Source organism: Nomascus leucogenys, chromosome 11, assembly GCF_006542625.1.
Source record: "Nomascus leucogenys isolate Asia chromosome 11, Asia_NLE_v1, whole genome shotgun sequence".
NCBI classification, from domain to species: Eukaryota; Metazoa; Chordata; class Mammalia; order Primates; family Hylobatidae; genus Nomascus; species Nomascus leucogenys.
Window position 1 is genome coordinate 44577425 of NC_044391.1, and position 27642 is coordinate 44605066.

The 27642-nt window shown below is 51.8% G+C and overlaps 2 protein-coding genes across 2 annotated transcripts; one reads left to right on the forward strand and one right to left on the reverse strand.

Moving 5' to 3' along the window:
• Positions 1–272: 272 nt before the first annotated feature.
• Positions 273–2813, reverse strand: LGALS7B (galectin 7B). The gene is made up of 4 exons (XM_003282464.3): positions 2787–2813; positions 2317–2405; positions 1131–1332; positions 273–444 (listed from the first exon to the last, which is right to left on the reverse strand). The coding sequence occupies exons 1-4, from the start codon at positions 2790–2792 to the stop codon at positions 331–333; spliced, it is 411 nt and encodes a 136-aa protein (XP_003282512.1). The 5' UTR covers positions 2793–2813; the 3' UTR covers positions 273–330.
• Positions 2814–24533: 21720 nt separating this feature from the next.
• LGALS7 (galectin 7) lies at positions 24534–27056 on the forward strand. The gene is made up of 4 exons (XM_030823091.1): positions 24534–24545; positions 24927–25015; positions 26000–26201; positions 26891–27056. Exons 1-4 carry the CDS (start codon positions 24540–24542, stop codon positions 27002–27004), a joined length of 411 nt encoding a protein of 136 aa, XP_030678951.1. The 5' UTR covers positions 24534–24539; the 3' UTR covers positions 27005–27056.
• Positions 27057–27642: the final 586 nt, after the last annotated feature.

The window sequence follows — 27642 nt, forward strand, 5'->3', positions numbered from 1 at the left end:
ACCTGCGGTGAGCGCCTCTGCGCCCCAAACCCCAGCAGGTCCGCCCGACCACATTACCGCTTGGGTTGCTTTGCACAATGCTGCGTCAGGACCCACTCCTTCCCAGATCGCGACCTTCATGCCTTCGCAGACAGAAAGTGTCCCCAAGCACAGGCAGGCTCAGAGCCCGCCTCCGCCTCGGATTCGCTGTGTGGCCCGGAGCCAGTATCTTGGCCTCTCTGGGCCTCAGTTTGCTCATCTCAGTGAATGGGACACAGACACAGACACAGTCGCGCTGCGGCCTAACGCTTTATTTGCCATCCAAGACCCCGGGCCCGCCTGCGCTTCTGCTCAGAAGATCTTCACGGAGTCCAGCTGCACGTCCCCGCCCACCTCCACCAGGCGCACGCGCGCCAGCGGCAGGCGGTGGCGGAAGTGGTGGTACTGGGCGTCCCCAACCACAGCCTGCAGGGGAGGGTCGGTGGTGAGGATTCCGGAGGCCCATGATGGGTGGCCCTGGGGAAATCACTCAGCCCCTCTGGGCCTCAGTTTCCCCACTGGGAAAATGGGGCTATTGTTCATTCTAACTCTTGCGTGAGGATCAAACGAGTTTACTGTGTGGCACAGTAAAAAACGGCTTTTTTAGTGCTGGTAATGGATATTCTTATTTCCGCGACCACTACCCGCTATTAAAGCACAGAGGAGAGAGGTGAATTCGCGTAAGGTCTGGGTGGTGGAGGATCTGCCGCCACCCCCGCCCGCCAATCCTTGCTAGGACGAGTTCCTGGTCGCTGTCTCCAACCCATCCCTCCCCATGCCTCAAACCCCGGACCTCAGGAAGGAATTAACTGGGAGTAGGGTCTGGGATGGCGAGTCTGGGCCACGCCTTCCCACTAGGACGCCCACCCCTTGGACACTCGGCTGGTGCTCACCTCGTCCTGACCCTGCTGTCTCTCTGCGCCTCGGACCCAAGTGGGAGTTGTTTAGGCGAGAGAGAGGGTCGAAGGACACCCTTCTCCGCCGGCCACGCCTTCCCTACCCCCCTCACCTCGCCCGGAACCTCCCTGCCTTCCACCAATAGCCTGGCTATGCCTAACCCTCTGCTCCAGGGACCTAGGTCTTGGCGTCCACGCCCCTGTCCAGAGACGCACCTTGAAGCCGTCGTCGGACGCGATGATGAGCACCTCGAAGGGCTGCCCGCGCTGGAAAGGAACGCCCGGCCCACGCTCCTCGCGGCCCCAGGAGCCTTGCTCCTTGCTGTTGAAGACCACCTCCGACGTGTCCAGCCGGGGGTTGAAATGCAGGGCGGCATCGGAGCCCTGCTCCTCCCCGCACAGCAGGTTTACATGGAACCTGGAAGAGGGGGATGGTGGCTATCAGGGCTCAGAAACCACCCAGACCAAGAAATGTTGAGGGTAAGGAATACCGATGTCTACAATTTACTTTGAATGAATAAATAAATGAAATGTTGGCTGGGTGCAGTGGCTGACCCTGTAATCCCAGCACTCTGGGAGGTGGAGAAGGGAGGATTGCTTGGGCCCAGAAATTAAAGACCAGCCTGGGCAACATAGCAAGACCCCATCTTACAAAAAAATGAAAGAACAAACAAAAAATAAACCACCAAGACCAAAGTGAAGGGCTTATGGGCTGGGACTCCCCATTCCCAGAGTACCCCCAAATTAACAGAGACCTGAAGACAGGCACACACCACAGAAGGAGAGGTGGCCCACTAATGACCAGTGAGCTTAGATTCCCAAGGCAGCCAAAACATCATGAGGCCCTTGGCAGAAACCTACCCAGACCAAAGTCACTATGCTTAGGGCAGGGTGCCCTCATTTCCAAAGAGCCTGGGAGCTGCCCAGGAGGTCTGGGTGATGGCCAGGGTGCTCCTGATGCTCAGGGAACCCTCAGGTTCTACAGGACAAAGAATAATACCAGGAACCCCAGTATTTCCAGGGTACCCCAGAATCCAGAATGCCCGAAGTTCCTTAGCCAGGAAGTCAAAGGATGGCTTGGCAAGGACTCCCAGGGTCCAGGGTGTCTCCAGGACTTGGAGCATTTCCAGAGTTCCCTGGGACTCAGACATGGAAGTCATAGGACTATATCTAGGAACCCTGAGATTACCCAGGAACCTCAAATTCTTAGGGAAACTCAGGGACCCCAGACACAAAGCCATGGGGCAAATACGAATACATCAGATTTGAGGTCAGAAATGGCCTCGGACTCCTAGCCTGGTGGATACAGATGGCCTAGGGCCCCTATTTCTGGACTGCAAAAACTGGGGGTCAGCTGATCCTGGAGACCTGTACCCTTTACCCCTAGGGCCTGGGGCCTCACCTGCTGGCATTGGGAGGAACCAAGCCGCGAATTCTCAGCACCGTGCCAGGGCGGATGCCCTCGGGCAGCGAGGACTTGTGGGGGACGTTCTGCAAGAGTGGGGTGCAGGGGCCACTGTGAGCCGGTGAGACCGAGGGAGGAAGGCAGATGGTGGGTCACCCCTCAGAGGAGCCGACCAGGGCTGAGACTGGCAGAAATCAGTGGAAGAGAAAAGGGTGGCAGAGAGGCAGGAAAGAGACCAGAAACAGACAGGGAAACGGGGACAGCAACAAAGAAAAACAGACAAATCCTCAAAGAGGGACCCAGAGGAAGCCACAAAGAGGTAACGGGGACAGTCGGGATGGGGGGGTCACCCGGAGGCCACAGCCCAGGCCCTTCCATGGCCCACCCACTGCCCACTTGCTCCTTTGAAAGAGGAGCCCCCAGCCCCCTCCCTGCTTGGCCCCGCCCCGGGCCCCTGGAGCACTCACGGACATGGCTGGGACAGGGTCAGGCAGCCCTGGTGGTGGGGCCTGCTGGGGACCTTAAATAAAAGCAGGGCGGGGCTGGCCCTGATGACTCACCCCACCCCTTCCCACCCACCACCCACACCTGGCACGGACCCTGGCCCTGGGGCAAGCCCGGCGAAGTGGGAGTGGCGCCTCTTCTTGGGGACCCTGATTCCCCCATCACCCAGGGCCCGGGTGCACTGCCCCTCTCCTAGGAGCTGATAATAAGAGGGAACGTTTAATAATAATAAACTCACAGCAGAGAAGGCTCCTTGTGCCACCGCCCCTCCACCCCTGTCTTCCCGCTGCCTGGCACACGGAGAGCCTCTATCTCATTTCATGTATTTATTTGTTAGTAATTTCTCTTATTTTATACACAGACTTATTAAGTGCTGGGAGGCCAATCTGGGTGGAAACTCCAGACCCTTCTCTCCAGCTGAGAACCTGCTGCCTGGACTGATCCGCGCTGAAATCTAAGCTTCTGCCTCTGTAATGGAACAGCGGTCACAACAGGAGCAGTAGTGACAGACAGGTTGGCTTCACGGGTTAACAGGGGGCCTGCCTGATCCCCTCAGTGCTGCACCCCTGGGTCCTGGAGTGTGCGCAGTTCATGGAAGTCCTCAGTCAGGAGGGGTGAAAGAGGGGATCCACTAGGACTATGCCTGTCATTTCCCAGGCCCCTGGGCTGCCCAGGATATGCAGGAAATCACTGATTGGGACCCCATCATTCCAGCAGGGAGGAGTATGGGTCACCCCAATTTTACAGAGGAGGAGGCTGAGGCTGGGATGGGAAGGGATTGGCCAAAGGCAGGAGTGTGCAGGACCCGCTGCCCCGACCTCTGGCTCTCCTCACCTCTGCTCGAGCCCCTCCTGTGGGTTCTGTCTATGGGGCTGGCTGTCTCACTCTGTCCCTCTCTGCCTCTAACTCTGTCTACCACATATTCCTGTCCCACTTCTCTCCTTCAAGTCTCTCTTCTTTCTCCTTCCACGACTGCTACCATCATGCCACCAAGTTTGCAGGTCAGGATGAGGCGGGTTTTGGGGTGGTGGGTGGCCTAGCACGCCATCACCAACTAGATCAAAAGTAGAGCAAGGTGGGGACCCTCCCGCCAGGCCCGAAACAGCCCCCTTGGGCCTAAGACTCTGTAAGAGAACTCAGGGTTGGGGAATTGGCTTGGGGGAGGGGTGGGTAGGGCTGAAAGATGCTTCTGAAAGGCAGGGATGGTGTGGGAGCTGAGCAGAAACCACTCCTAGCAGCCCAGCAGCCCTCCTGGACCTTTTCCACTCCCTACTCCAGCTCCTGCCCCACCCAGCAGGCTGCTGAGAGGCCTGGGCAGAGGCAGGCTGGCGGTGGAAAGTTTGGGTGGAGACAGCAGACCCGGAACCATCTTCCACCCTCTGTGTCCCAGGACCCCAGCCTCTCACCCCCTCCCCACACACTCCAAGGCACCAAGCTCAGGGACCAGTTCTCGGGAACATGAGCTCAGAGAGGGAGGCTGGCAGCTGCATTTCAGTAGGGGCTGCAAGCACCCCCATTCTGCAGAGGACAAAACTGAAGCTTAGACAGGGACCACCTCTCAGCCAAGGAAGAGGCCAGGCCCTCAGCTCCAGAGGTCTTTGTGCCAAGGACATGTCATGGGCACGGACAGAGAGGATAGCAGGGTGTCCGGTGATCACACCACCAGCCCAGCTCAGTTAGTTCCCGAGAATGTTCCCTTGAATGGTGGACTCCATCGTTCTAACATTATTGACCATTCTAAAGAAGACACTCTCGCCTGGGCAACACAGCAAGACCTCATCATTACAAAAAATAAAAATAAAATAAAATAGCCCAGTGGGTTGGCGCACATCTGCCTGTAATTCCAGCTACTTGGGAGGCTGAGGCAGGAGAATCGCTTGAGCCCAGGAGGTCAGAGGCTGCAGGGAGCTATGATCACACCATAACTCTCCAGCGTGGGCAACAGAGTGAGACCTCAGTCCACAAAAAGAAAAGACACTCCTTACATTACTTGATGCATCATTCTGTAACTTGCTATTGTTTCCCAAGAACATCTTTTTATTTATTTCTATTTCTTCACTGTGGCTGGATATGACTTCACACCCAACCAACATGCAAGTCCCAACTTGCCTTAAGTGATTGGCCAAATGATTGCAGTCAATCTGTTATCAATCTAAAAGGCTGGCTCCTGCGCTGGGCGCTGTGGCTCATGCTTGTAATCCCAGCACTTTGGGAGGCCGAGGCGGGCGGATCACAAGGTCAGGAGATCGAGACCACGGTGAAACCCCGTCTCTACTAAAAATACAAAAAATTAGCCAGGCGTGGTGGCGGGCGCCTATAGTCCCAGCTACTCAGAGAGGCTGAGGCAGGAGAATGGCGTGAACCCGGGAGGCGGAGCTTGCAGTGAGCCCAGACTGCGCCACTGCACTCCAGCCTGGGCGACAGAGCAAGACTCCGTCTCAAAAAAAAAAAAAAAAAAAAAAAAAAAAGACTGGCTCCTTTCCTGTAACTGAGATATGCATCCTTGATGGGCTCTTATTCATTAGTGTTGGTTATCTTTCTCATCAGTTGTGAAACAATATTTTTTTTTTTTTTTGAGACAGAGTCTCACTCTGTCACCCAGGCTGGAGTGCAGTGGTGCGATCTCAGCTCGCTGCAACCTCCACCTCCCGGGTTGAAGCGATTCTCCTGCCTCAGCCTCCAGAGTAGCTGGGATGACAGGCACCCACCACCATGCCTGGCTAATTTTTTTTTTTTTTTTTTTTTTTTTTTTTGAGACGAATTCTCGCTCTTTCGCCCAGGCTGGAGTGCAGTGGTGTGATCTCGGCTCACAGCAAGCTCCGCCTCCCGGATTCACGCCATTCTCCTGCCTCAGCCTCCCGAGTAGCTGGGACTATAGGCGCCTGCCACCGCGCCCGGCTAATTTTTTGTATTTTTGGTAGAGACGGGGTTTCACCGTATTAGCCAGGATGGCCTCGGTCTCCTGACCTTGTCATCCGCCCGCCTCGGCCTCCCAAAGTGCTGGGATTACAGGCATAAGCCACGGCGCCTGGCCTAATTTTTGTATTTTTAGTAGAGACAGGGTTTCACCATGTTGGTCAGGCTAGTCTCGAACTCCTGACCTCGTGATCTGCCCTCCTCAGCCTCCCAAAGTGTTGAGATTACAGGTGTGAGCCACTGCACCTGGCCTGAAATAATATTTTCGTGAGCCTTTTCTTTTTTTTTTTTTTTTTTTTTTTTTTTTTTTTGAGACAGAGTCTCGCTCTGTTGCCCAGGCAGGAGTGCAGTGGTTCGATCTTGGCTCACTGCAACCTCTGCCTTCCAGGTTCAAGTGATTCTCCTGCCTCAGCCTCCCAAGTAGCTGGGGTTTCAGGTGCCTGCCACCACGCCCAGCTACTTTTTGTATTTTTAGTAGAGACGGGGTTTCACCATGTTGGCCAGACTGGCCCTGAACTCCTGACCTCAGATGATCCACCTGCCTCAGCCTCCCAAAGTGCTGGGATTGCAGGTGTGAACCAATGCACCTGGCCACCTTTTTTCAATTTTAATTAGTTAATGTAGGCCGGGTGTGGTGGTGCACACCTGTAGTCCCAGCTACTCGAGAGGCCAAGGCAGGAGAATCGCTTGAACCCAGGAGGCGGAAATTGCAGTGAGCCAAGATAGCGCCATTGCACTTTAGCCTGGGCAACAAGAACAAGACTCTGTCTCCAAAATTATGTATAATAATAATAATAATAATAATAAATGTATGTATTTCTCAATAGTCTATCAAGGTATCCTTCCCATAAAAGATGCAGATATTAAAGGTATAGTTCACTGATTTTGAGAACTGTGGAGACCTATCTAACCAGCTCCTCAATTCAGTTTCCTGGTGTCCAGGAAATAGTGGCCTCTCTTCTTGTTCCAGGAAGCCACTGGCCAGTGTCACTCCTGACCATTTTTTTGTTTTGTTTTGTTTTGTTTTTGAGATGGGGGTCTCACTCTGTCACCCAGGCTGGAGTGCAGTGGTGCAGTCTCCGCTCACTGCAGCCTCAACCTTCCAAGCTTAAACCTCCTGGGCTCAAGCAATCCTACCACCTCAGTCTCCCGAGTAGCCGGGGCTACAGACACACGCCACCATTCCTGGCTAATTGTTTGTGTATTTTTTGTAGACAGAGGGTTTTACGATGTTGCCTAGGCTGGTGTTGAACTCCTGGAGTCAAGCGATATGCCTGCCTTAGCCTCCCAAAGTGCTGGGATTACAGGCATGAGCCACTGGACCTGGCCACTCCTGAGCGTTGATTAGCCACCAAGTAGTTCATTTGTCTCAAAATAAAGAAGAGGGAGTAGACTGATTTTTCTGACTTTATGCCTCTTTTAGGAAATAATTTAGATGAAAAATAGCTAATTGCACACTAGGTAGTTGTAGAGATTTAAAATTCAGGCTCCATGAATGTCATTTGTTGGTCACATTTTGGTTATTTTTTGTATCCAGTGAAGGTAATTCGGGGGCTGCTTTTTGTAAATCAACATTCTGATGATGAAAATGACACTTAGAAATCTCACTTTGGCTGGGGGCGGTGGCTCACGCCTATAATCCCAACACTTTGGGAGGCCGAGGCAGGTGGATCACCTGAGGTCAGGAGTTGGAGACCAGCCTGGCCAGTAGGGTGAAACCCCATCTCTACTAAAAATAGAAAAAATTAGTCAGGCATAGTGGCAGGCACCTGTAATCCCAGCTACTCAGGGGGCTGAGGCAGGAGCATCGCTTGAACCCGGGAGGCAGAGGTTGCAGTGAGCCAAGATCGCGCCATTGCACTCCAGCCTGGGGGACGAGAGCGAGACTTCCTCTCAAAAAAAGAAAAAAAAAAAAAGAAATTTCACTTTGTTCTTGGCCAGGCACGGTGGTTCACCCTGTAATCCCAGCACTTTGGGAGGCCGAGGCGGGCGGATCACCTGAGGTCAGGAATTTGAGACCAGCCTGGCCAACATAGTGAAACCCTGTTTCTACTAAAAATACCAAAAAATTATATATATCTATATTAGCTGGGTGTGGTGGCACACACCTGTGATCCCAGCTACTTGGGAGGCTGAAGCAGGAGAATCACTTGAACCCGGGAGACGGAGGTTGTGGTGAGCCGAGATTGCACCACTGCACTTGAGCCTGGGCGACAGAGCAAGACTCCATCAAAACAAAACAAAACAAAACAAAAACAAAAACAAAAAACCCCCAGAAACTCACTTTGTTCTTAAGCTTTTATGCCCACTGGAAATCTTAAAACTCTATTTTTATAAATATAGTAAATATTAATAGAACAATCCAATTGCCACTAACAAAAAGTCTGTTCTCTAGTGTTCAGTTCCATTTATAAACTTAATTAAACTCTCTTAAATATTTTAAACTGAATGCATAATTTTAGAGGTTATTCATTTTTCAGTGTTTAAATTGCTCTATAAACTCATCTGAGTAATTCTTGTAAGTTTCCTAGTGATTCTTGTATATTTCAATGCTTAAACAGTAAAATAAATGCATAGCTTTTTCTTCTTCCTTCCTTTCCTTCCTTTGCTGAACAATTGGGCCCTAAAGCCATTATGTGGGGCTGAGCAAGGTCATGGTGGCCCCTGAATGGGCTGATTGGGGTGGGATGTCCTTGGGGGAGGTGTTTGGGGGTCAAGGCTGAGCAGGATGAGAAGCGCTCAGCAGAGGCTGCGCGTAAGTGCCCAGTGAGGGCCAGCAGGACACGTGAGAGGGAGCCTGAGCTCCCAGCATGGGAGGAGGACGCCTGTGTGGGGTGGGTGCCCACCGAGGGGCATTGGAGCCAGCCTAGCGGGGAGGTGCCGTGTGGGAGTCGGAGATGAGGACTGGAACTGCTTTTTTTTTCCGGGAGGGAGTTACAGATATGGAAAGGGAGAGGCAGGCACCAGCCCCGTGGAGCTGGACTGGAAGTGGAGGCATTAGCGTGAGCTAATGGTTTGAGGATTGGGTTATTTGGTGGGGCAGGTTTGGACTCTTTTTATTTTTATGTAATTTAACCTATTTATTTATTTATTTATTTATTTATTTATTTAGACAGAGTCTCGCTCTGCCACCAGGCTGGAGTGCAGTGGTGTGATCTCGGCTCACTGCAACCTCCACCTCCTGGGTTCAAGTGATTCTCCTGCCTCAGCCTCCCCAGTAGCTGGGATTACAGGCACCTGCTACCACACCTGGCTAATTTTTGTATTTTTTTTTTAATTGAGATGGAGTCTCGCTCTGTCGCCCAGGCTGGAGTGCAGTGGTGCAATCTCGGCTCACTGCAACCTCCGTGTCCCGGGTTCAAGCGATTCTCCTGCCTCAGCCTCCCCAGTAGCTGGGATTACAGGCATTTGCCACCACACCTGGCTAATTTTTGTATTTTTAGTAAAGACAGGGTTTCACCATGTTGGCCAGGCTGGTCTCAAAGTGATCCATTGCCTCGGCCTCCCAAAATGCTGGAATTACAGTTGTGAGCTACCACGCCCAGCCTGGACTCTTTTTAAATATGATAAAATATACATAACATAAAATGTACTACTTTCACCATTGTTTAAATCTGGAAACAGGGTCTTACTCTGTTGCCCAATGCAGTGGCGTGATTGTGGCTCACTGCAGTCTCACACTCCTAGGTTCAAGCGATTTTCCTGCCTCAGCCATCTGTGTAGCTGGAACTACAGGCACACCCCACAATGCCTGGCTAATTTTTAGTGTTATTTTGTAGAGACGGAGTCTCACTATGTTGCCCAGGCTGGTCTTTAACTCCTGGGCTCAAGCAATCCTCCTGCCTTATCTTCCCAAAGTGTTGGGATTACAAAGCGTGAGCCACCGCACCCCGCCTCTTTTTTAAAAAATATGATAGGCCGGGCGCGGTGGCTCACGCTTGTAATCCCAGCACTTTGGGAGGCCGAGGCGGGCGGATCACAAGGTCAAGAGATCGAGACCACGGTGAAACCCCGTCTCTACTAAAAATACACAAAAAAATTAGCCGGGCGTGGTGGTGGGCGCCTGTAGTCCCAGCTACTAGGAGAGGCTGAGGCAGGAGAATGGCGTGAACCCGGGAGGTGGAGCTTGCAGTGAGCCGAGATTGCGCCACTGCACTCCAGCCTGGGTGACAGAGCGAGACTCCGTCTCAAAAAAAAAAAAAAAAAAAAAAAATATATATATATATGATAAAATGGCTGGGCGCGGTAGCTCACTCCTGTAATCCCAGCACTTTGGGAGGCCGAGGCAGTCGGATCACGAGGTCAGGAGTTCGAGACCAGCCTGACCAACATGGTGAAATTCCATCTCTACTACAAATACCAAAATTAGCCGGGTGTGATGGCTGGCACCTGTAACCCCACCTACTCAGGATGCTGAGGCAGTAGAATCCCTTGAACCCAGGAGGCGGAGGTTGCAGTGAGCCTAGATCACACCATTGCACTCCAGCCTAGGTGACAGAGGGAGATTTTGTCTCAAAAGAAAAAAAAAAAGATAAAATATATAGAGGCCTGGCACAGTGGCTCATGCCTGTAATCTCAGCACTTTGGGAGGCCAAGGCGGGTGAATCAATTGAGGCCAGAAGTTCAAGCACAAGTTCATGCTTGAACTTGGGATGCGGAGGTTGCAGTGAGCCAAGATCGCACCACTGCAGTCTAGCCTTGGCGACAGAGTGAGATTCTGTCTCAAATAAAATAAAATAGAATGTAAAATTTGCCATTTTCCTTATTCTTAAATGTGCCGTTCTGTGGGATTAAATGCATTCACACTGTTGCACAGCCATCACCACCATCCGGCTCCAGGCCTTCTTCATCTTACCCAGCTGAACCTCTATTACCATTAAACACCAACTCCTCATCCCCTCTCCCCAGAGCCTGGCAACCACTGTGCTCCTTTCTCTCTCTTTGAATTTGACTGCACTCCAGGCATCATAGGAGGGAATCATACGGTATCTGTCCTTCTGTGGCCGATGCTTATTATCTCTGTCTGAAAGAGATATAACTACAGATGTCAATAGCTGTGTGTGCATCTGTGTGTGCAAAGACACACATACGTGTTCGCAGATGCCCCCTCTGTGTGCTGGAGTGGCTGGGAGTAGAGACACATGAATAGCAGTGAGCATGCTGTGCCCAGATTTGGTTCCTCAGGGCCGTGCCTGTCTCTACTAAGGGACCCTGGTAGAAATGGCTGCTTCAAGGCTTGAACAGGGAAAGTACAAGATGTGCTGGAATGACTAGTGTCAGAAAACACAAAATTGTTCACTGAATGTTGGGGCACATTGCAAAGATACAAGATCCAGCTTCAAGGACTCCCCCAGGTGAAATCTGTGACAGGGAGAGCCATGGGTGGTGACACAGTGAACAAAATAGGAAAGTGAGGACAGGCACGGTGGCTCACACCTGCACTTTGGTAGGCAAAGGCGAGTGGGTCACCTGAGGTCAGGAGTTCAAGACCCAGCCTGGCTAACATCGCAAAACCCGTCTCTACTAAAAATACAAACAAATTAGCCAGGCGTGGTGGTGCATGCCCGTAATCCCAGCTACTCAAGAGGCTGAGGCAGGAGAATGGCTTGAACCTGGGAGGCAGAGGCTGCAGTGAGCTGAGATCACCCCTCCAGCCTGGTCGACACAGAGAGACTCCATCTCAAAAAAAAAAAAAAAAAGGAAGCTGTGAGTCCATGCTGATATGAACCAAGAACTGATAGAAATGATCAAAGTGTGATAAAGAACGAGGTATTTAGTTTCCAAGAATCTCCCCACCAAGTGCTTACTAATCACAAAGGACAAAAGGCTAGCAGGGTGTGGTGGCTCACTCCTGTAATCTCAGTACTTTAGGAGGCCGAAGCAGGTGGATTGCTTGAGCCTAGGAGTTGGAGATCGGCCTGGGCAATGTAACAAGACCCCATCTCTACAAAAAATTAAAAATTAGCTGGGCGTGGTGGAATGTGCCTACGGTTCCAGCTATTTGGGAGGCTGAGGCAGGAGGATCCCTTGATCCCAGGAGGCTGAGGCTGCAGTGAGCCATGACTGTGCCACTGCACTCCAGCCTGGGTGACAGAGTGAGACCCTGTGTAAGAAAGAAAGAAAGAAGGAAGAAGGAAGGAAGGAAGGAAGGAAGGAAGGAAGGAAGGAAGGAAAGAAAGAAAGAAAGAAAGAAAGAAAGAAAGAAAGAAAGAAAGAAAGAAAGAAAGAAAGAAAAGAAGAGAAGCAAAGAAAGGGGAAAAGAAAAGAAAAGGACAAAAAGTGAATTTTGGGCCAGGTGTGATGGGTCACGCCTGTAATCCCAGCACTTTGAGAGGCCTGGGCGGGCGGATCATGAAGTCAGGAGTTTGAGACCAGTCTGGCCAACATGGTGAAACCCTGTCTTCACTAAAAATACAAAAATTAGCCGGGCATAGTGGCAGACACCTGTAATCCCAGGTACTCAGAAGGCTGAGGCAGGAGAATTGCTTGAACCCGGGAGGCAGAGGTTGCAGTGAGCTACCAGCGTGGGCAACAAAGTGAGACTCTGTCTCAAAAAAAAAAAAAAAAAAAAAAAAAAAAGTTAATTTTGTGGTGAAGCCCAGCAGGTACCACCTTAATCAAGTGACCCATCTCAACGTCTCCAGTAAGGAGTCAAGGGGAAACCGCGTGCCCCTTGAGAGGATGTGCACAGCGCCACTTCTGTGGTTCTTCTGTCAAAAATGGTTAACCTACAGATGAGGTTAATCTACAGATGAGGACACATCACACTGACCTGTAGCCTCCAAAAGTGTCAAGCTCTTGAGAGACAAAGGATGACACAGTATCTGTTCCAGACTGAGGGAATGGAGGGAAAGAGATGCGACAACCGAACTCACTGTGGGTTTCTGAAGTGGGTGCTCTACTGCGAGGGACATTATTGGAATATCTGGCAGAGCTCGAATGGGGTCTGAAGACCTGATGATGGCGTGGGGACTCAGTGCTGATTTCCTGATATCGATGGGTGCTAGTCCTACTTAATAGAAAATAGTTGGCTGGGCACGGTGACTCACGCCTGTAATCCCAGCACTTTAGGAGGCCAAGGCAAGCAGACCACAAGGTGAAGAGATAGAGACCATGCTGACCAACATAGTGAAACCCTGTCTCTACTAAAAATACAAAAATTAGCCAGGCATGGTGGCGCATGCCTATAGTCCCAGCTACCCGGGAAGCTGAGGCAGGAGAATCGCTTGACCGCGGGAGGTGGAGGTTGCAGTGAGCCAAGATCGCGCCATTGCACTCCAGCTTGGGCAACAGACTGAGACTTTGTCTCAAAACAACAACAACAAAACAAAAAACCTTCCTTCTTTCCTTTCTTTCCTTCTTTCTTTCTTTCTTTCTTTCTTTCTTTCTTTCTTTCTTTCTTTCTTTCTTTCTTTCTTTCTTTCTTTCTTTTTTGGGACGGTCTCCCTCTGTTGCCCAGACTGGAGTGCGGCGTCGTGATCTCGGCTCACTGCAACCTCCCTGCCTTGGGCTCCCATGATTCTCCTGCCTCGGCCTGCCCAGTACCTGGGATTGCAGGCACGCGCCACCACGCCTGGCTGGTTTTCATGTTTTTGGTGGAGACGGGGTTTCGCCGTGTTGGCCGGGCTGGTCTCCAGTTCCTGACCTCGAGTGATCTGCCCACCTCAGCCTCCCGAAGTGCTGGGATTACAGACGGAGTCTCGCTCACTCAATGCTCAATGTTGCCCAGGCTGGAGTGCAGTGGCGTAATCTCGGCTCGCTACAACCTCCACCTCCCAGCCGCCTGCCTTGGCCTCCCAAAGTGCTAAGATTACAGCCTCTGCCCGGCCGCCACCCCGTCTAGAAAGTGAAGAGCGTCTCTGCCTGGCCGCCCATCGCCTGGGATGTGAGGAGCGCCTCTGCCCGGCCGCCACCTCGTCTAGGAAGTGAGGAACGTCTCTGCCCGGCCGCCACCCCATCTAGGAAGTGAGGAGCGCCCCTGCCCGGCCGCCCCGTCTGGGAAGTGAGGAGCGCCTCTGCCCGGCCGCCGGGTCTGGGAAGTGAGGAGTGCCTCTGCCTGGCCGCTGTGCAACCTTCCAAGTGTGGAGTGACAGCCTTTGTTGTAGAATGAATGAAGACACTGGCACTGATTATATAACATCTTGGCAGCTATCTCAAGTCATTGATGGTGGAGGTATTGGAATTATAGAAGAAAGCAAACACACAAATTTGACTAAAGGTGATTTTGCGACTTCTTTCTATTGGCCCTGGCAAACCAAGGTTATTCTGGATGGAAATAGCCTTGAAAAGGTGATATATATATGAAGGTATCTGATTTTTTTTCCCTGTATAATTCTTACTTTGTGCATTTGATATTCAGTTGTGTTTGTAATCACGGAAAAATAAAAGCATATATTTAAAAAAAAAAAAAGAGAGAGAGAAAAAAAAAAAAACCCATGTGGAAGGTGCCCTCCCAGTACCAGGAGAAAAGAAATATTCTTCAAAGGGGGCTGATAGCCATGAGAATTATGTACAAATAGACCTTGTTCAAATAATGCTTGTCTTCCTTGAGCCTCCCCGCATAATTCGGTTACTTTTCCACAATCGTCTTTCTTTGTTCAACCTCACATGAAAGCATTCAGGTTTTGCCTGGGTGTTAACTTCGTTAGGAAGGCTCCCAGGTCATGAAAAACTTACATTCAATGTGTGCTTTTCTCCTGTTAATCTACCTTATGTCTCTCTCTCTCTCATATATATATATATATATATATATGAGAGAGAGAGAGAGTTTCTCTCTTGTTGCCCAGGCTGGAGTGCAATGGTGTGATCTCGGCTCATTGCAACCTCCGCCTCCCACGTTCAAGCAATTCTCCCACCTCAGCCTCCTAGTGGCTGGGACTACAGGCATGTGTCACTGCGCCTGGCTAATTTTTGTATTTTTAGTAGAGACGGGGGTTTCACCATGTTGGCCAGGCTGGTCTTGAACTCCTGACCTCCGGTGATCCACCTGCCTCGGCCTCTCGAAGTGCTGGGATTACAGGCGTGAGCCCTCTTATGCCAGTTTTTTTTTTGTTTGTTTGCTTTTTGTTTGTTTGTTTTTTAGATAGAGTGCACTGGCGTGATCTCGGCTCATTGCAACTTCTGCCTCCTGGGTTCAAGGGATTCTCCTGCCTCAGCCTCCCAAGTAGCTGGGATTACAGACATGTGCCACCAGGCCCGGCTAATTTTGTATTTTTAGTAGAGACAAGGTTTCTCCATGTTGGTCAGGTTGGTCTCAAACTCCTGACCTCAGGTGATCCGCCCACCTTGGCCTCCCAAAGTGCTGGGATTACAGGAGTGAGCCCTGCGCCCAGCATTCTTATGGCAGTTTTATACTCAAGCCCACTCGAGACTGTAGGAGGGAGAGGTAAAGTTTTCTTTCCCCTGCAAAGGACATTCTAGTTGTTTCCACTGTTTGGCTGTTATGAATAATGAATGCTTCTATGAACATTTTGTTTAAATATTTAGCGTGAACATGTTTTTGTTCCCCTTGGACATATCCCTAGGAGTAAAATGCCTGGGTCCCAAGGATAACTGATGCCATACTTTCCTCCCTTATTCAGCAGGCAATAAAGGCTGGTACATTTCATCTGGCTGTCCTGTCATTCTCTTTGAATTTGGAACAATCATCCAGCCTTTTTGGTTTATATGACATTGACTCTTCAAAACTCCCAACTATGGCCGGGTGTGGTGGCTCACATCTGTAATCCCAGAACTTTGGGAGGCTGAGGTGGGCCGATCACCTGAGGTCAGGCATTCGAGACCAGCCTGGCCAACATGGGGAAACCCTGTCTCCACTAAAAATACAAAAAATTAGGCAGGTGTGGTGACGCACGCCTGTAATCTCAGCTACTATGGAGGCTGAGGCAGGAGAATCACTTGAACGCGGGAGAATCGCTTGAACCCGGGAGGCGGAGGTTGCAGTGAGCCGAGATTGCGCCATTGCAATCCAGCCTGGGTGACAGAACGAGACCTTGTGTCAAAAAAAAAAAAAAAAAAAAAGAAGTCATGGGACCTTCATTCAATTAAGATTCATAGTCTGCGGCAAGATAGAACCCCCTAGTAGGGAACAGTGTCTCACGCCTGTAGCGCTATGAGAGGCTGAGGCAAGAGGATCGTTTGAGACCAGGAGTTCAAGGCCAGCCTGGGCAACATAGCAAGACCCCCATCTCTAGAAGAAATAAAAAGCTGGACATGACCAGGCATGGGGGCTCATGCCTGTAATGCCAGCATTTTGGAGGTGAGGTGGGTGGATCACCTGAGGTCAGAAGTTTGAGAACATGGCAAAACCCTGTCTCTACTAAAAATACAAAAATTAGCCAGGCATGGTGGTGCTTGCCTGTAGTCCCAGCTACTCGGGAGACTGAGGCAGGAGAATCACTTGAACCTGGGAGGCAGAGGTTGGTTGCAGTGAGCCGAGATCCTGCGCTCCAACCAGCCTGGGCGTCAGAAAGAGACCTTGTTTAAAAAAAAAAAAAATCCCCTGTTTAAGAAAGATGGATTAATTCCTTCTGTTTCTGTCCATAGGCTCTTGATTTCTTCTTAGGACTTCTCCAAAAGTGGAAAAAACAGGAACACGTTGTCATTCGGAAACATCTTGACTATTTTTCTGAGGCTGCAGCCTTGGCCAGCCCGCAATCTGCCTTTCCAGGCACAGCAGGTGACAGTGTGAGTAGATATTTTGTTACCATGTAGCAAGAGACACTGGCTTTCCACCCTGCGATACAGGAGTCCTTCCTATCAGCCTCTCCTCTATCTCCTCCAGCCACGCCCTTATTTTAAGTTCTGCTGCCTGTATCAGCCTCTTCTCCCACTGTCATGTTGGGGTTGCTGGTTGCTGGCAACAGAACCCTCCTCAGCTAGTTTACAGAGATTATTAGGGGCTATGACAGCTTACAGAATTTTTTTTTTCTTTTTTGAGACGGAGTTTTGCTCTTGTTACCCAGGCTGGAGTGCAATGGCACGATCTCGGCTCACTGCAACCTCTGCCTCCTGGGTTCAAGAAATTCTCCTGCCTCAGCCTCCCGAGTACCTGGGATTACAGGCATGAGCCATCATACCCAGATAATTTTGTAGTTTTAGTAGAGAGGGGGTTTCTTCATGTTGGTCAGGCTGGTCTCGAACTCCCAACCTCAGGTGATCTGCCTGCCTTGGCCTCCCAGAGTGCTGGGATTACAGACGTGAGCCACCGTGCCCGGCAATAGCTTACAGAATTTTCAGAGGACTAGGGAATAAGCTTCCATGCTGCAAAGCTAGAGGGTCGATGCAGAGAGCATTCCCTGGCCAGAGCTTCCTAGGCTGTTCTAGATAAAAATAAATACCTCCATCACCTAACTAGCCAGAAGGCTCATCTCCCTCCCATAAGTGTTACCTCATTTTCACCTTCTAAGTTTTGCAGGGGGTGGAGTGCAGTGGCTCGTACTGTAATCCCAGCACTTTGGAAAGCTGAACTGGGAAGACTGCTTGAGGCCAGGAGTTTGAGATCAGCCTGGGCAGCAGAGGAAGACCCCGTCTCTACAAAAAAAAATTTAAAAATGAGCCAGTTGCTGCCCAGGCATGGTGGCTCACACCTGTAATCCCAGCACTTTGGGCAACTGAGGCTGGTAGATCGCTTGAGCCCAGGAGTTCAAGACCAGCCTGAGCAACATAGTGAGACTCCGTCTCTACAAAAAACAAAAAAATTAAAAAAAAAAAAAATAGCTGGGCACAGTGGCACATGCCTGTAATCCCAGCTACTCAGGAAGTTGAGGCAGGAGGATTGCTTGAACTCGGGCTGTGGAAGCTGCAGTGAGGCGAGATCACACCACTGCACTCCAGCCTGGGTGACAGAGTGAGGTCCTGTCTCAAAAAAAGAAAAGAGCCTGGTGCGGTGGCTCATGCCTGTAACCCCAGCACTTTGGGAGGCCGACGTGGGCGGATCACGAGGTCAGGAGATCGAGACCATCCTAGCTAATATGGTGAAACCCCGTCTGTACTAAAAAATACAAAAAATTAGCCAGGCGTTGTGGCGGGTGCCTGTAGTCCCAGCTAATCGGGAGGCTGAGGCAGGAGAACGGCGTGAACCTGGGAGGCAGAGCTTGCAGTGAGCCCAGATCACGCCACTGCACTCCAACCTGGGCGACAGAGCGAGACTCTGTCTCAAAAAAAAAGAAAAGAAAAGAAAAGAAAAAATTAGCCAAGTGTGGTAGCACACAACCGTTGTCCTACCTACTACTCCAGAGACTGAGGAAAATTGCTTCAGCCTAGGAGTTCTAGGCTGCAGTGAGCTATGATGGTGCCACTGCACTCCAGGCTGGGTGACAGGGCAAAACCACAGAGCGAGACCACTTCTTTCTTGGCTTTCTTTCTTTCTTTCTTTCTTTCTTTCTTTCTTTCTTTCTTTCTTTCTTTCCTTCTCTTTCTTTCTTTCTTTCTTTCTTTCTTCTTTCTTTCTTTCTTTTTCTTTCTTCTTCTTTCTTTCTATCTCTCTCTCTTCCCTCCCTCCCTTCCTTCCATCTCTCTCTTTCTTTTTTGGACAGTCTTGCTCTGTCACCCAGCCTGGAGTGCAGTGGCACAAATCCAGCTCACTGCAAACTCCACCTTCTGGATTCAAGTGATTCTTGGGCCTCAGCCTACCAAGTAGCTGGGATTACAGGTGCATGCCACCATGCCAGGCTAATTTTTTGTATTTTAGTAAAGATGGGGTTTTGCCATGTTGCCCAGGCTGGTCTCAAACTCCAGAGCTCAGGCTATCTGCCCACCTCCGCCTCCAAAGTGCTAGGATTACAGGTGTGAGCCACAGTGCCTGGCCACGAGGGCATATCTTTAAAAAAAGAGTTTTCCGCCGGGCACGGTGGCTCACGCCTGTAATCCCAGCACTTTGGGAGGCCGAGGCGGGTGGATCACGAGGTCAGGAGATCAAGACCATCCTGGCTAACACGGTGAAACCCCGTCTCTACTAAAAATACAAAAAATTAGCCGGGCGTGGTGGCAGGCGCCTGTAGTCCCAGCTACGCGGGAGGCTGAGGCAGGAGAATGGCGTGAACCCCCGGGGGCGGAGCCTGCAGTGAGCCGAGATCGCGCCACTGCACTCCAGCCTGGGTGAAAGAGTGAGACTCCGTCTCAAAAAAAAAAAAAAAAGAGTTTTCCAGGGGTGCAAACTCAGCTTGGGGAAACCCAGTCCTATGTGAATCTAGCTACAAACAACTCTGGGAAATGTAGTTTTTAACTTCCTAATGCAAGAAAGCAGGCCAGGCTGCGTGCGGAGGTTCACACCTGTAATCCCAGCACTTTGGGAGGCCAAGGCAAGAGGATCCTTGAGTTCCGGAGTTTGAGACCAGCCTGGACCACATAGTGAGACATCAGTTCTACTAAAATAAAATAAAATAAAATAAAATAAAATAAAAATGAACTGGGGGTGGTGGCACATGCCTGTAGTCCCAGCCACTCTGGGGGCTGAGGCAGGAGAATCACTTGAACCCGGGAGGTGGAGGTTGCAGTGAGCCGAGATCACGCCATTGCACTCCAGCCTGGGCAAAAAGAGTGAAACTCTGTCTCAAAACATAAAAATAAAAATAAAAAAATAACGAAAACCATAGGGCATGGTGGCTCACGCCTGTAATCCCAGTACTTTGGGAGGCCAAAGGTTGGAGGATCACTTGAGCCCAGGTTCCAGACTAGCCTGGGCAACATAGCCAGACCCTTGGCTAGGCGCAGTGGTTCACATCTGTAATCCCAGCACTTTTGAAGGCTGAGGTGGGTGGATCACTTGAGGTCAGGAGTTTGAGACCAGCCTGGCCAACATGGTGAAACCCCATCTCTACCAAAAATACAAAAATTAGCCAGGAGTGGCTGTACATGCAATCCCAGCTACTAAGTAGGCCAACGCAGGAGAATCGCTTGAACCCAGGAGGCAGAGCTGAGATTGCGCCACTGCACTCCAGCCTGGGCGACAGAGTGAGACTCCGTCTCAAAAAAAAAAAAAAAAAAAAAAGAACCCATCAAAGACGTAGATCTGTTATCAGAAATGAGTCAGGACTTCAGGCTGATAAGAGAGTTAATGTGCAAACCCTTGGCCAATCAGCAAAGGCATGTTGGGACTTGCAGTATGTTGGCTACATGTGAAGTTACATCCAGCCACAGTGAAGCAATCACTAAAAAAACTCAAAAACAAAACAAAAAACAATAATCCAAAATTTCACTAACAAAATGGCATTGACAGAACCTGGGGTTTTAAATCCCTACAAACACTTAGTATGCAATTAGTTACTTTTCACCTAAATTATATCCTGAAAGAGGCCTAAAATCAGAAAAATCAGTCTGTCCCAACCCACTTTCTCATTTTCACAGCAAATGAACTTATTTTTCTTTTTTTTTTTTTGAGATGGAATCTTGGAATCTTGCTCTGTTGCCCAGGCTGCTGGAGTGCAGTGGCGCGATCTCGGCTCACTGCAAGCTCCGCCTCCCGGGTTCATGCCATTCTCCTGCCTCAGCCTCCCGAGTAGCTGGGACTACAGGCGCCTGCCATCACGCCTGGCTAATTTTTTGTATTTTTAGTAGAGATGGGGTTTCACCGTGTTAGCCAGGTTGGTCTCGATCTCCTGACCTCGTGAGCCGTCTGCCTTGGCCACCCTTTTTTTTTTTTTGAGACCGAGTCTCGCTCTGTCACCCAGGCTTGAGTGCAGAGGTGCGATCTTAACTCACTGCAGCTTGCGCCTCCCAGGTTCAAGTGATTCTCTTGCCTCATCCTCCCCAGTAGCTAGGACTACAGGCACGCGCCAGGCTGTTGCATTGGCCAGGCTGGTCTCGAACTCTTGACCTCAGGTGATCCGCCCGCTTTGGCCTCCCAAAGTGCTGGGATTACAAGTGTGAGCCACTGCTCCCGGCCTAACCCTTTTTTTTTTTTTTTTTTTTTTGAAACCGGGTCTCACTCTGTTTCCCAGGCTGGAGTGCAGTGGTGTGATCTTGGCTCACTGCAGCCTTGACCTCCAGGGCTCAGGTGATCCTCCTGCCCTAGCCTCCCGAGTAGCTGGGACTACAGGCACATGCCACCACAATGGATCAAAGGAAACTTTGTGGCTACTAACTGCTCAGGAGTGACAGTGGCTTCATGTGGCAGAAGGAGCAGTGACTGTTTCCCAGGGCACCAGGAAACTTGATTGGGGAGGTGGTTACACAGGTGACTATATGTGTCAAAACTCATTGAACTATTCCATTAAAATCTGAACCGTGAGCAGGGGCTCACACCTATAATCCCAGCACTTTGGGAGGCCAAGGCAGGTGGATCACTTGAGTCCAGGAGTTTGAGAACAGCCTGGGCAACATGGCAAAACCCTATCAGTACAAAATAATACAAAAAGTAGGCAGGTGTGGTGGCACACTCCTGTAGTCCCAGCTACTCAGGAGGATGAGGTGGGAGGATCACTTGAATCCGGGAGGCAGAGGTTGCAGTAAGTTGAGATCATACCACTGCACTCCAGCCTGGGTGACAGAACAAGACCCTGTCTCAAAACAACAACAACAAAATCTGAACCTTTTATTTAATGGGAAAAATACCTCAATGAAATAACAATTGAGAATAACTAATACATTAGTTATTTAAAACTGAAAAAATACTCACACAAATATTACCGTGGCCAGGCCTATAATCCCAACATTTTAGGAGACCAAGGTGGGAGGATCGCTTGAGCCCAGGAGTTTGAGACCAGCCTGGGCAACATGGTGAGACCTCCTGTCTAGAAAAAACAAAAACAAAAACAAAAAAAAACTGGGTGTGGTGGCGGGCACCTGTAATCCAAGCTACTCCAGAGGCGGGAGGATTCCCAAGCCCAGGAGGCCAAGGCTGCAGTGAGCCATGATCACAGACAGACAGAGCCAGACCCTGTCTCAAAAAAAAAAAATTATTGCACAACTAACGAGAAAGGTAACACAATAGAATAAGAACCCATCAAGGGCTGGGTGCAGTGGCTCATGCCTCTAATCCCAGAACTTTGGGAGGCTGAGGTGGGTGGATCCCTTGAGGGCAGGAGTTCAAGACCAGCCTGGCCAACATGGTGAAACCCCGTCTCTACTAAAAATACAAAAATTAGCCATGAGTGGTGGCACATGCTTGTAATCCCAGCTACTCGGGAGGCTGAGGCAGGAGAATCACTTGAACCTGGGAAGCGGAGGTTGCAGTGAGTCGAGATCGTGCCACTGCACTCCAGCCTGGGTGACAGAGCAAAACTCTGTCTCAAAAACAAACAAACAAATAAAAACAACAACAAAACCCATCAAGGATGCAATTAAGGATGCAGATCTGTTACCAGAAAGGAGTCAGGACTTCAGGCTAATGACAGAGTGAATGCAAACCTTTGGCTAGTCAGCAAAGGCACGCTGGGACTTGCAGCATGTTGGCTGCATGTGAAGTTACATCCAGCAACAGTGAAGCAATCACTAAAAAGTTGAGTTCCTGGGAAACACGGTACACAGCATGAGGCGTCAGTAATGTGAGGAGTGTCTTCTTTAGAATGGTCAATAATGTTAGAATGATGGAGTCCACCATTCAAGGGAACATTCTCAGGAACTAACTGAGCTGGGCTGGTGGTGTGATCACCGGACACCCTGCTGTCCTCTCTGTCTGTGCCCATGACATGTCCTTGGCACAGACACCCCTCTGGAGCCCAGGGCCTGGCCGCTTCTTTGGCTGAGAAGCTGTCCCTCAGTTTTGTCCTCTGCAGAATGGGGGTGCTTGCAGCCCCCACTGAAATGCAGCTGCCAGCCTCCCTCTCTGAACTCATGTCCCTAGGAACTGGTCCCCCACCTTGGTGCCTTGGAGTGTGTGGGGAGGGGGCAAGAGGCTGGGGGCCTGGGACAAAGAGGGTGGAGGATTTTTCTGGGTCTGGTGTCTCCACCCAAACTTTCCACTGCCAGCCTGCCTCTGCCTAGGCCTCTCAGCAGCCTGCTGGGTGGGGCAGGAGTGCAGGAGTCAGGTGGGGAGTGGAAAAGGTCCAGGAGGGCTGCTGCATTGCTAGGAGTGGTTTATTTTTATTTGTTTGTTTGTTTATTTATTTTGGAGACGGAGTCTTGCTCTGTTGCCCAGGCTGGAGTGCAGTGGCAAAATTTCGGCTCACTGCAAGCTCCGCCTCCCGGGTTCACGCCATTCTCCTGCCTCAGCCCCTCGGGTAGCTGGGACTACAGGCGCCCGCCACCATGCCTGGCTAATTTTGTTTTGTATTTTTAGTAGAGACGGGGTTTCACCATGTTAGCCAGGATGGTCTCGATCTCCTGACCTCGTGATCCGCCGACCTCGGCCTCCCAAAGTGCTGGGATTACAGGCTTTATTTTTATTTTTTGAGACAGAGTCTAGTTCTGTCGCCCAGGCTAGAGTGCAGTGGTGTGATCTCAGCTCACTGCAACCTCTGCCTCCTCAGCTCAAGCAACTCTCCTGCCTCAGCCTCCCAGGTAGCTGGGATTACAGGTGTCCGCCACTACTCCCAGTCAATTTTTTGTATTTTTTGTAAAGAAGGGGTTTCACCATGTTGGCCAGGCTGGTCTTGAACTCCTGACCTCAAGTGATCCACCTACCTTGGCCTCCCAAAGTACTGGGATTACAGGCATGAGCCACCACGCCAAGCCAGGAGTGGTTTCTGTTCAGCTCCCACACCTTCCCTGCCTTTCAGAAACAGATTTCAGTCTTGCTCCCCTGCCTCCCCCAGTCTACTTCCCCAACCCTGGATTCTCTTCTAGGGTCTTGGGCCCAAGTGGGCTATACTGGGCCTGGCGGGAGGGTCCTCACTTTGCTCTGTTTTTGATATAGGTGGTGATGGAATGCTAGGCCACCCACCACCCTAAAACCCACCGCATCTGGACCTGCAAAATTGGTGGGAAAATGGTAACAGTCCTGGAAGGAAGAACAAGAGAGACTTGAAGGAGAGAAGTGGGACAGGAATACGTGGTAGACAGAGTTATAGACAGAGACAAACAGAGCCAGACAGCCAGCCCCAGAGACAGAACCCACAGGAGAGGCACGCCCAGAGGTGAGGAGAGGCAGAGGTTGGGGCAATGGGTCCTGCCTGGCTTGTGGAAAATCACTTCCCATCCCAGCCTCAGCCTCCTCCTCTGTACAATGGGGGTGACCCATGCTTCTCCCTGTTGGAATGGTGGGGTCCCAGTCAGTGATTTCCTGCATATCCTGGGCAGCCCAGGGGCCTGGGAAATGACAAGCGTAGTCCTAGTGGATCCCCTCCTTTCGCCCCTCCTGACTGAGGACTTCCATGAACCGGGCACAGTCCGGGACCCAGGGGTGCAGCACTGAGCCAACCAGGCCACCCCCCAACCCTGTGAAGTCGCCCCGTCTGGCACTATCGCCGTTGTTGTGGCTGCTGTTCCATTAGAGACCTAGAAGCAGGGATTTCAGCGCAGACATTGCCAGTCCAGGCAGGAGGTTCTCAGCTGGAGAGAATGGTCTAGAGCTCCCGCCGGGCTTGGCTTCTCAGGACCCAACATGTCTGTGTATAAAATGAGCATGAGAGACTCTCCTGTGTGCCAGGCAGTGGGAAGACAGAGCTGGAGGGGCAGTGGCTCTTATTATCAGCTCCTAGGAGAGGGGCAGTGCACCCGGGCCCTGGGTGATGGGGGGATCAGGGTCCCCAAGAAAAGGCGACACTCCCACTTCGCCGGGCTTGCCCCAGGGCCAGGGTCCGTGCCAGGTGTGGGTGGTGGGTAGGAAGGGGTGGGGTGAGTCATCAGGGCCAGCCCCGCCCTGCTTTTATTTAAGGTCCCCAGCAGGCCCCACCACCAGGGCTGCCTGACCTGTCCCAGCCATGTCCGTGAGTGCTCCAGGGGCCCGGGGCGGGGCCAAGCAGGGAGGGGGCTGGGGGCTCCTCTTTCAAAGGAGCAAGTGGGCAGTGGGTGTGCCATGGACAGGCCTGGGCTGTGGCCTCCCGGTGACCCCCTCATCCCGACTGTCCCCGCTACCTCTTTGTGGCTTCCTCTGGGTCCCTCTTTGAGGATTTGTCTGTCTTTCTTTGTTGCTGTCCCCGTTTCCCTGTCTGTTTCTGGTCTCTTTCCTGCCTCTCTGCCACCCTTTTCTCTTCCACTGATTTCTGCCAGTCTCAGCCCTGGTCGGCTCCTCTGAGGGGTGACCCACCATCTGCCTTCCTCCCTCGGTCTCACCGGCTCACAGTGGCCCCTGCACCCCACTCTTGCAGAACGTCCCCCACAAGTCCTCGCTGCCCGAGGGCATCCGCCCTGGCACGGTGCTGAGAATTCGCGGCTTGGTTCCTCCCAATGCCAGCAGGTGAGGCCCCAGGTCCTAGGGGTAAAGGGTACAGGTCTCCAGGATCAGCTGACCCCCAGTTTTTGCAGTCCAGAAATAGGGGCCCTAGGCCATCTGTATCCACCAGGCTAGGAGTCCGAGGCCATTTCTGACCTCAAATCTGATGTATTCGTATTTGCCCCATGGCTTTGTGTCTGGGGTCCCTGAGTTTCCCTAAGAATTTGAGGTTCCTGGGTAATCTCAGGGTTCCTAGATATAGTCCTATGACTTCCATGTCTGAGTCCCAGGGAACTCTGGAAATGCTCCAAGTCCTGGAGACACCCTGGACCCTGGGAGTCCTTGCCAAGCCATCCTTTGACTTCCTGGCTAAGGAACTTCGGGCATTCTGGATTCTGGGGTACCCTGGAAATACTGGGGTTCCTGGTACTATTCTTTGTCCTGTAGAACCTGAGGGTTCCCTGAGCTTCGGGAGCACCCTGGCCATCACCCAGACCTCCTGGGCAGCTCCCAGGCTCTTTGGAAATGAGGGCACCCTGCCCTAAGCATAGTGACTTTGGTCTGGGTAGGTTTCTGCCAAGGGCCTCATGATGTTTTGGCTGCCTTGGGAATCTAAGCTCCCTGGTCATTAGTGGGCCACCTCTCCTTCTGCGGTGTGTGCCTGTCTTCAGGTCCCTGTTAATTTGGGGGTACTCTGGGAATGGGGAGTCCCAGCCCATAAGCCCTTCACTTTGGTCTTGGTGGTTTATTTTTTGTTTGTTCTTCCGTTTTTTTGTAAGATGGGGTCTTGCTATGTTGCCCAGGCTGGTCTTTAACTTCTGGGCCCGAGCAATCCTCCCTTCTCCACCTCCCAGAATGCTGGGATTACAGGGTCAGCCACTGCACCCAGCCAACATTTCATTTATTTATTCATTCAAAGCAAATTGTAGACACCGGTATTCCTCACCGTCAACATTTCTTGGTCTGGGTGGTTTCTGAGCCCTGACGGCCACCATTCCCCTCTTCCAGGTTCCATGTAAACCTGCTGTGCGGGGAGGAGCAGGGCTCCGATGCCGCCCTGCATTTCAACCCCCGGCTGGACACGTCGGAGGTGGTCTTCAACAGCAAGGAGCAAGGCTCCTGGGGCCGCGAGGAGCGTGGGCCGGGCGTTCCTTTCCAGCGCGGGCAGCCCTTCGAGGTGCTCATCATCGCGTCCGACGACGGCTTCAAGGTGCGTCTCTGGACAGGGGCGTGGACGCCAAGACTTAGGTCCCTGGAGCAGAGGGTTGGGCAAAGCCAGGCTATTGGTGGAAGGCAGGGAGGTTCCGGGCGAGGTGAGGGGGGTAGGGAAGGCGTGGCCAAGGCGGAGAAGGGTGTCCTTCGACCCTCTCTCTCGCCTAAACAACTCCAATGTGGGTCCGAGGGGCAGAGAGACAGCAGGGTCAGGACGAGGCGAGCACCAGCCGAGTGTCCAAGGGGTGGGCGTCCTAGTGGGAAGGCGTGGCCCAGACTCGCCATCCCAGACCCTACTCCCAGTTAATTCCTTCCTGAGGTCCGGGTTTTGAGGCATGGGGAGGGATGGGTTGGAGACAGCGACCAGGAACTCGTCCTAGCAAGGATTGGCGGGCGGGGGTGGCGGCAGATCCTCCACCACCCAGACCTTACGCGAATTCACCTCTCTCCTCTGTGCTTTAATAGCGGGTAGTGGTCGCGGAAATAAGAATATCCATTACCAGCACTAAAAAAGCCGTTTTTTTACTGTGCCACCCAGTAAACTCGTTTGATCCTCACGCAAGAGTTAGAATGAACAATAGCCCCATTTTCCCAGTGGGGAAACTGAGGCCCAGAGGGGATGAGTGATTTCCCCAGGGCCACCCATCATGAGCCTCCGGAATCCTCACCACCGACCCTCCCCTGCAGGCCGTGGTTGGGGACGCCCAGTACCACCACTTCCGCCACCGCCTGCCGCTGGCGCGCGTGCGCCTGGTGGAGGTGGGCGGGGACGTGCAGCTGGACTCCGTGAAGATCTTCTGAGCAGAAGCCCAGGCGGGCCCGGGGTCTTGGATGGCAAATAAAGCTTTAGGCCTCAGCGCGACTGTGTCTGTGTCCCATTCACTGAGATGAGCAAACTGAGGCCCAGAGAGGCCAAGATACTGGCTCCGGGCCACACAGCGAATCCGAGGCGGAGGCGGGCTCTGAGCCTGCCTGTGCTTAGGAGACTTTCTGTCTGCGAAGGCATGAGGGTCGCGATCTGGGAAGGAGTGGTTCTGGGGCATGTCCTGACGCAGCATTTGTGCAAAGCAAGCCAGGTGGGAATGTGGTCGGGCGGATCTACTGGCGTTTGGGGCGCGGAGGAGCTCACCGCAGGTCCTGGTGCCCTCACTGCAGATCTAAGGGGGGCCAACACGGGTCCATCTGCAAAGGGGGCGAATGAGTCCCACCTTTCTGGTCATTTGTGGGCCCCAATCCTACGCGTGGAAAGCGTGTTATAATATCCCCGGGTCCCTGGGTCCCGTATCCCCCTACAGCTCATCTCTCCCACCCTCTTCTCTCCTGGCCTCCCGCCCCCAGAGACGTCCCGGGTGGGGCTGGGAAGCCCGACGGGCGTCTCCGGGCTCCCGCTGTTCCCCGAGTCGGGACAGGTACCCGCCTGTGCACCCTCGGGGCAGACG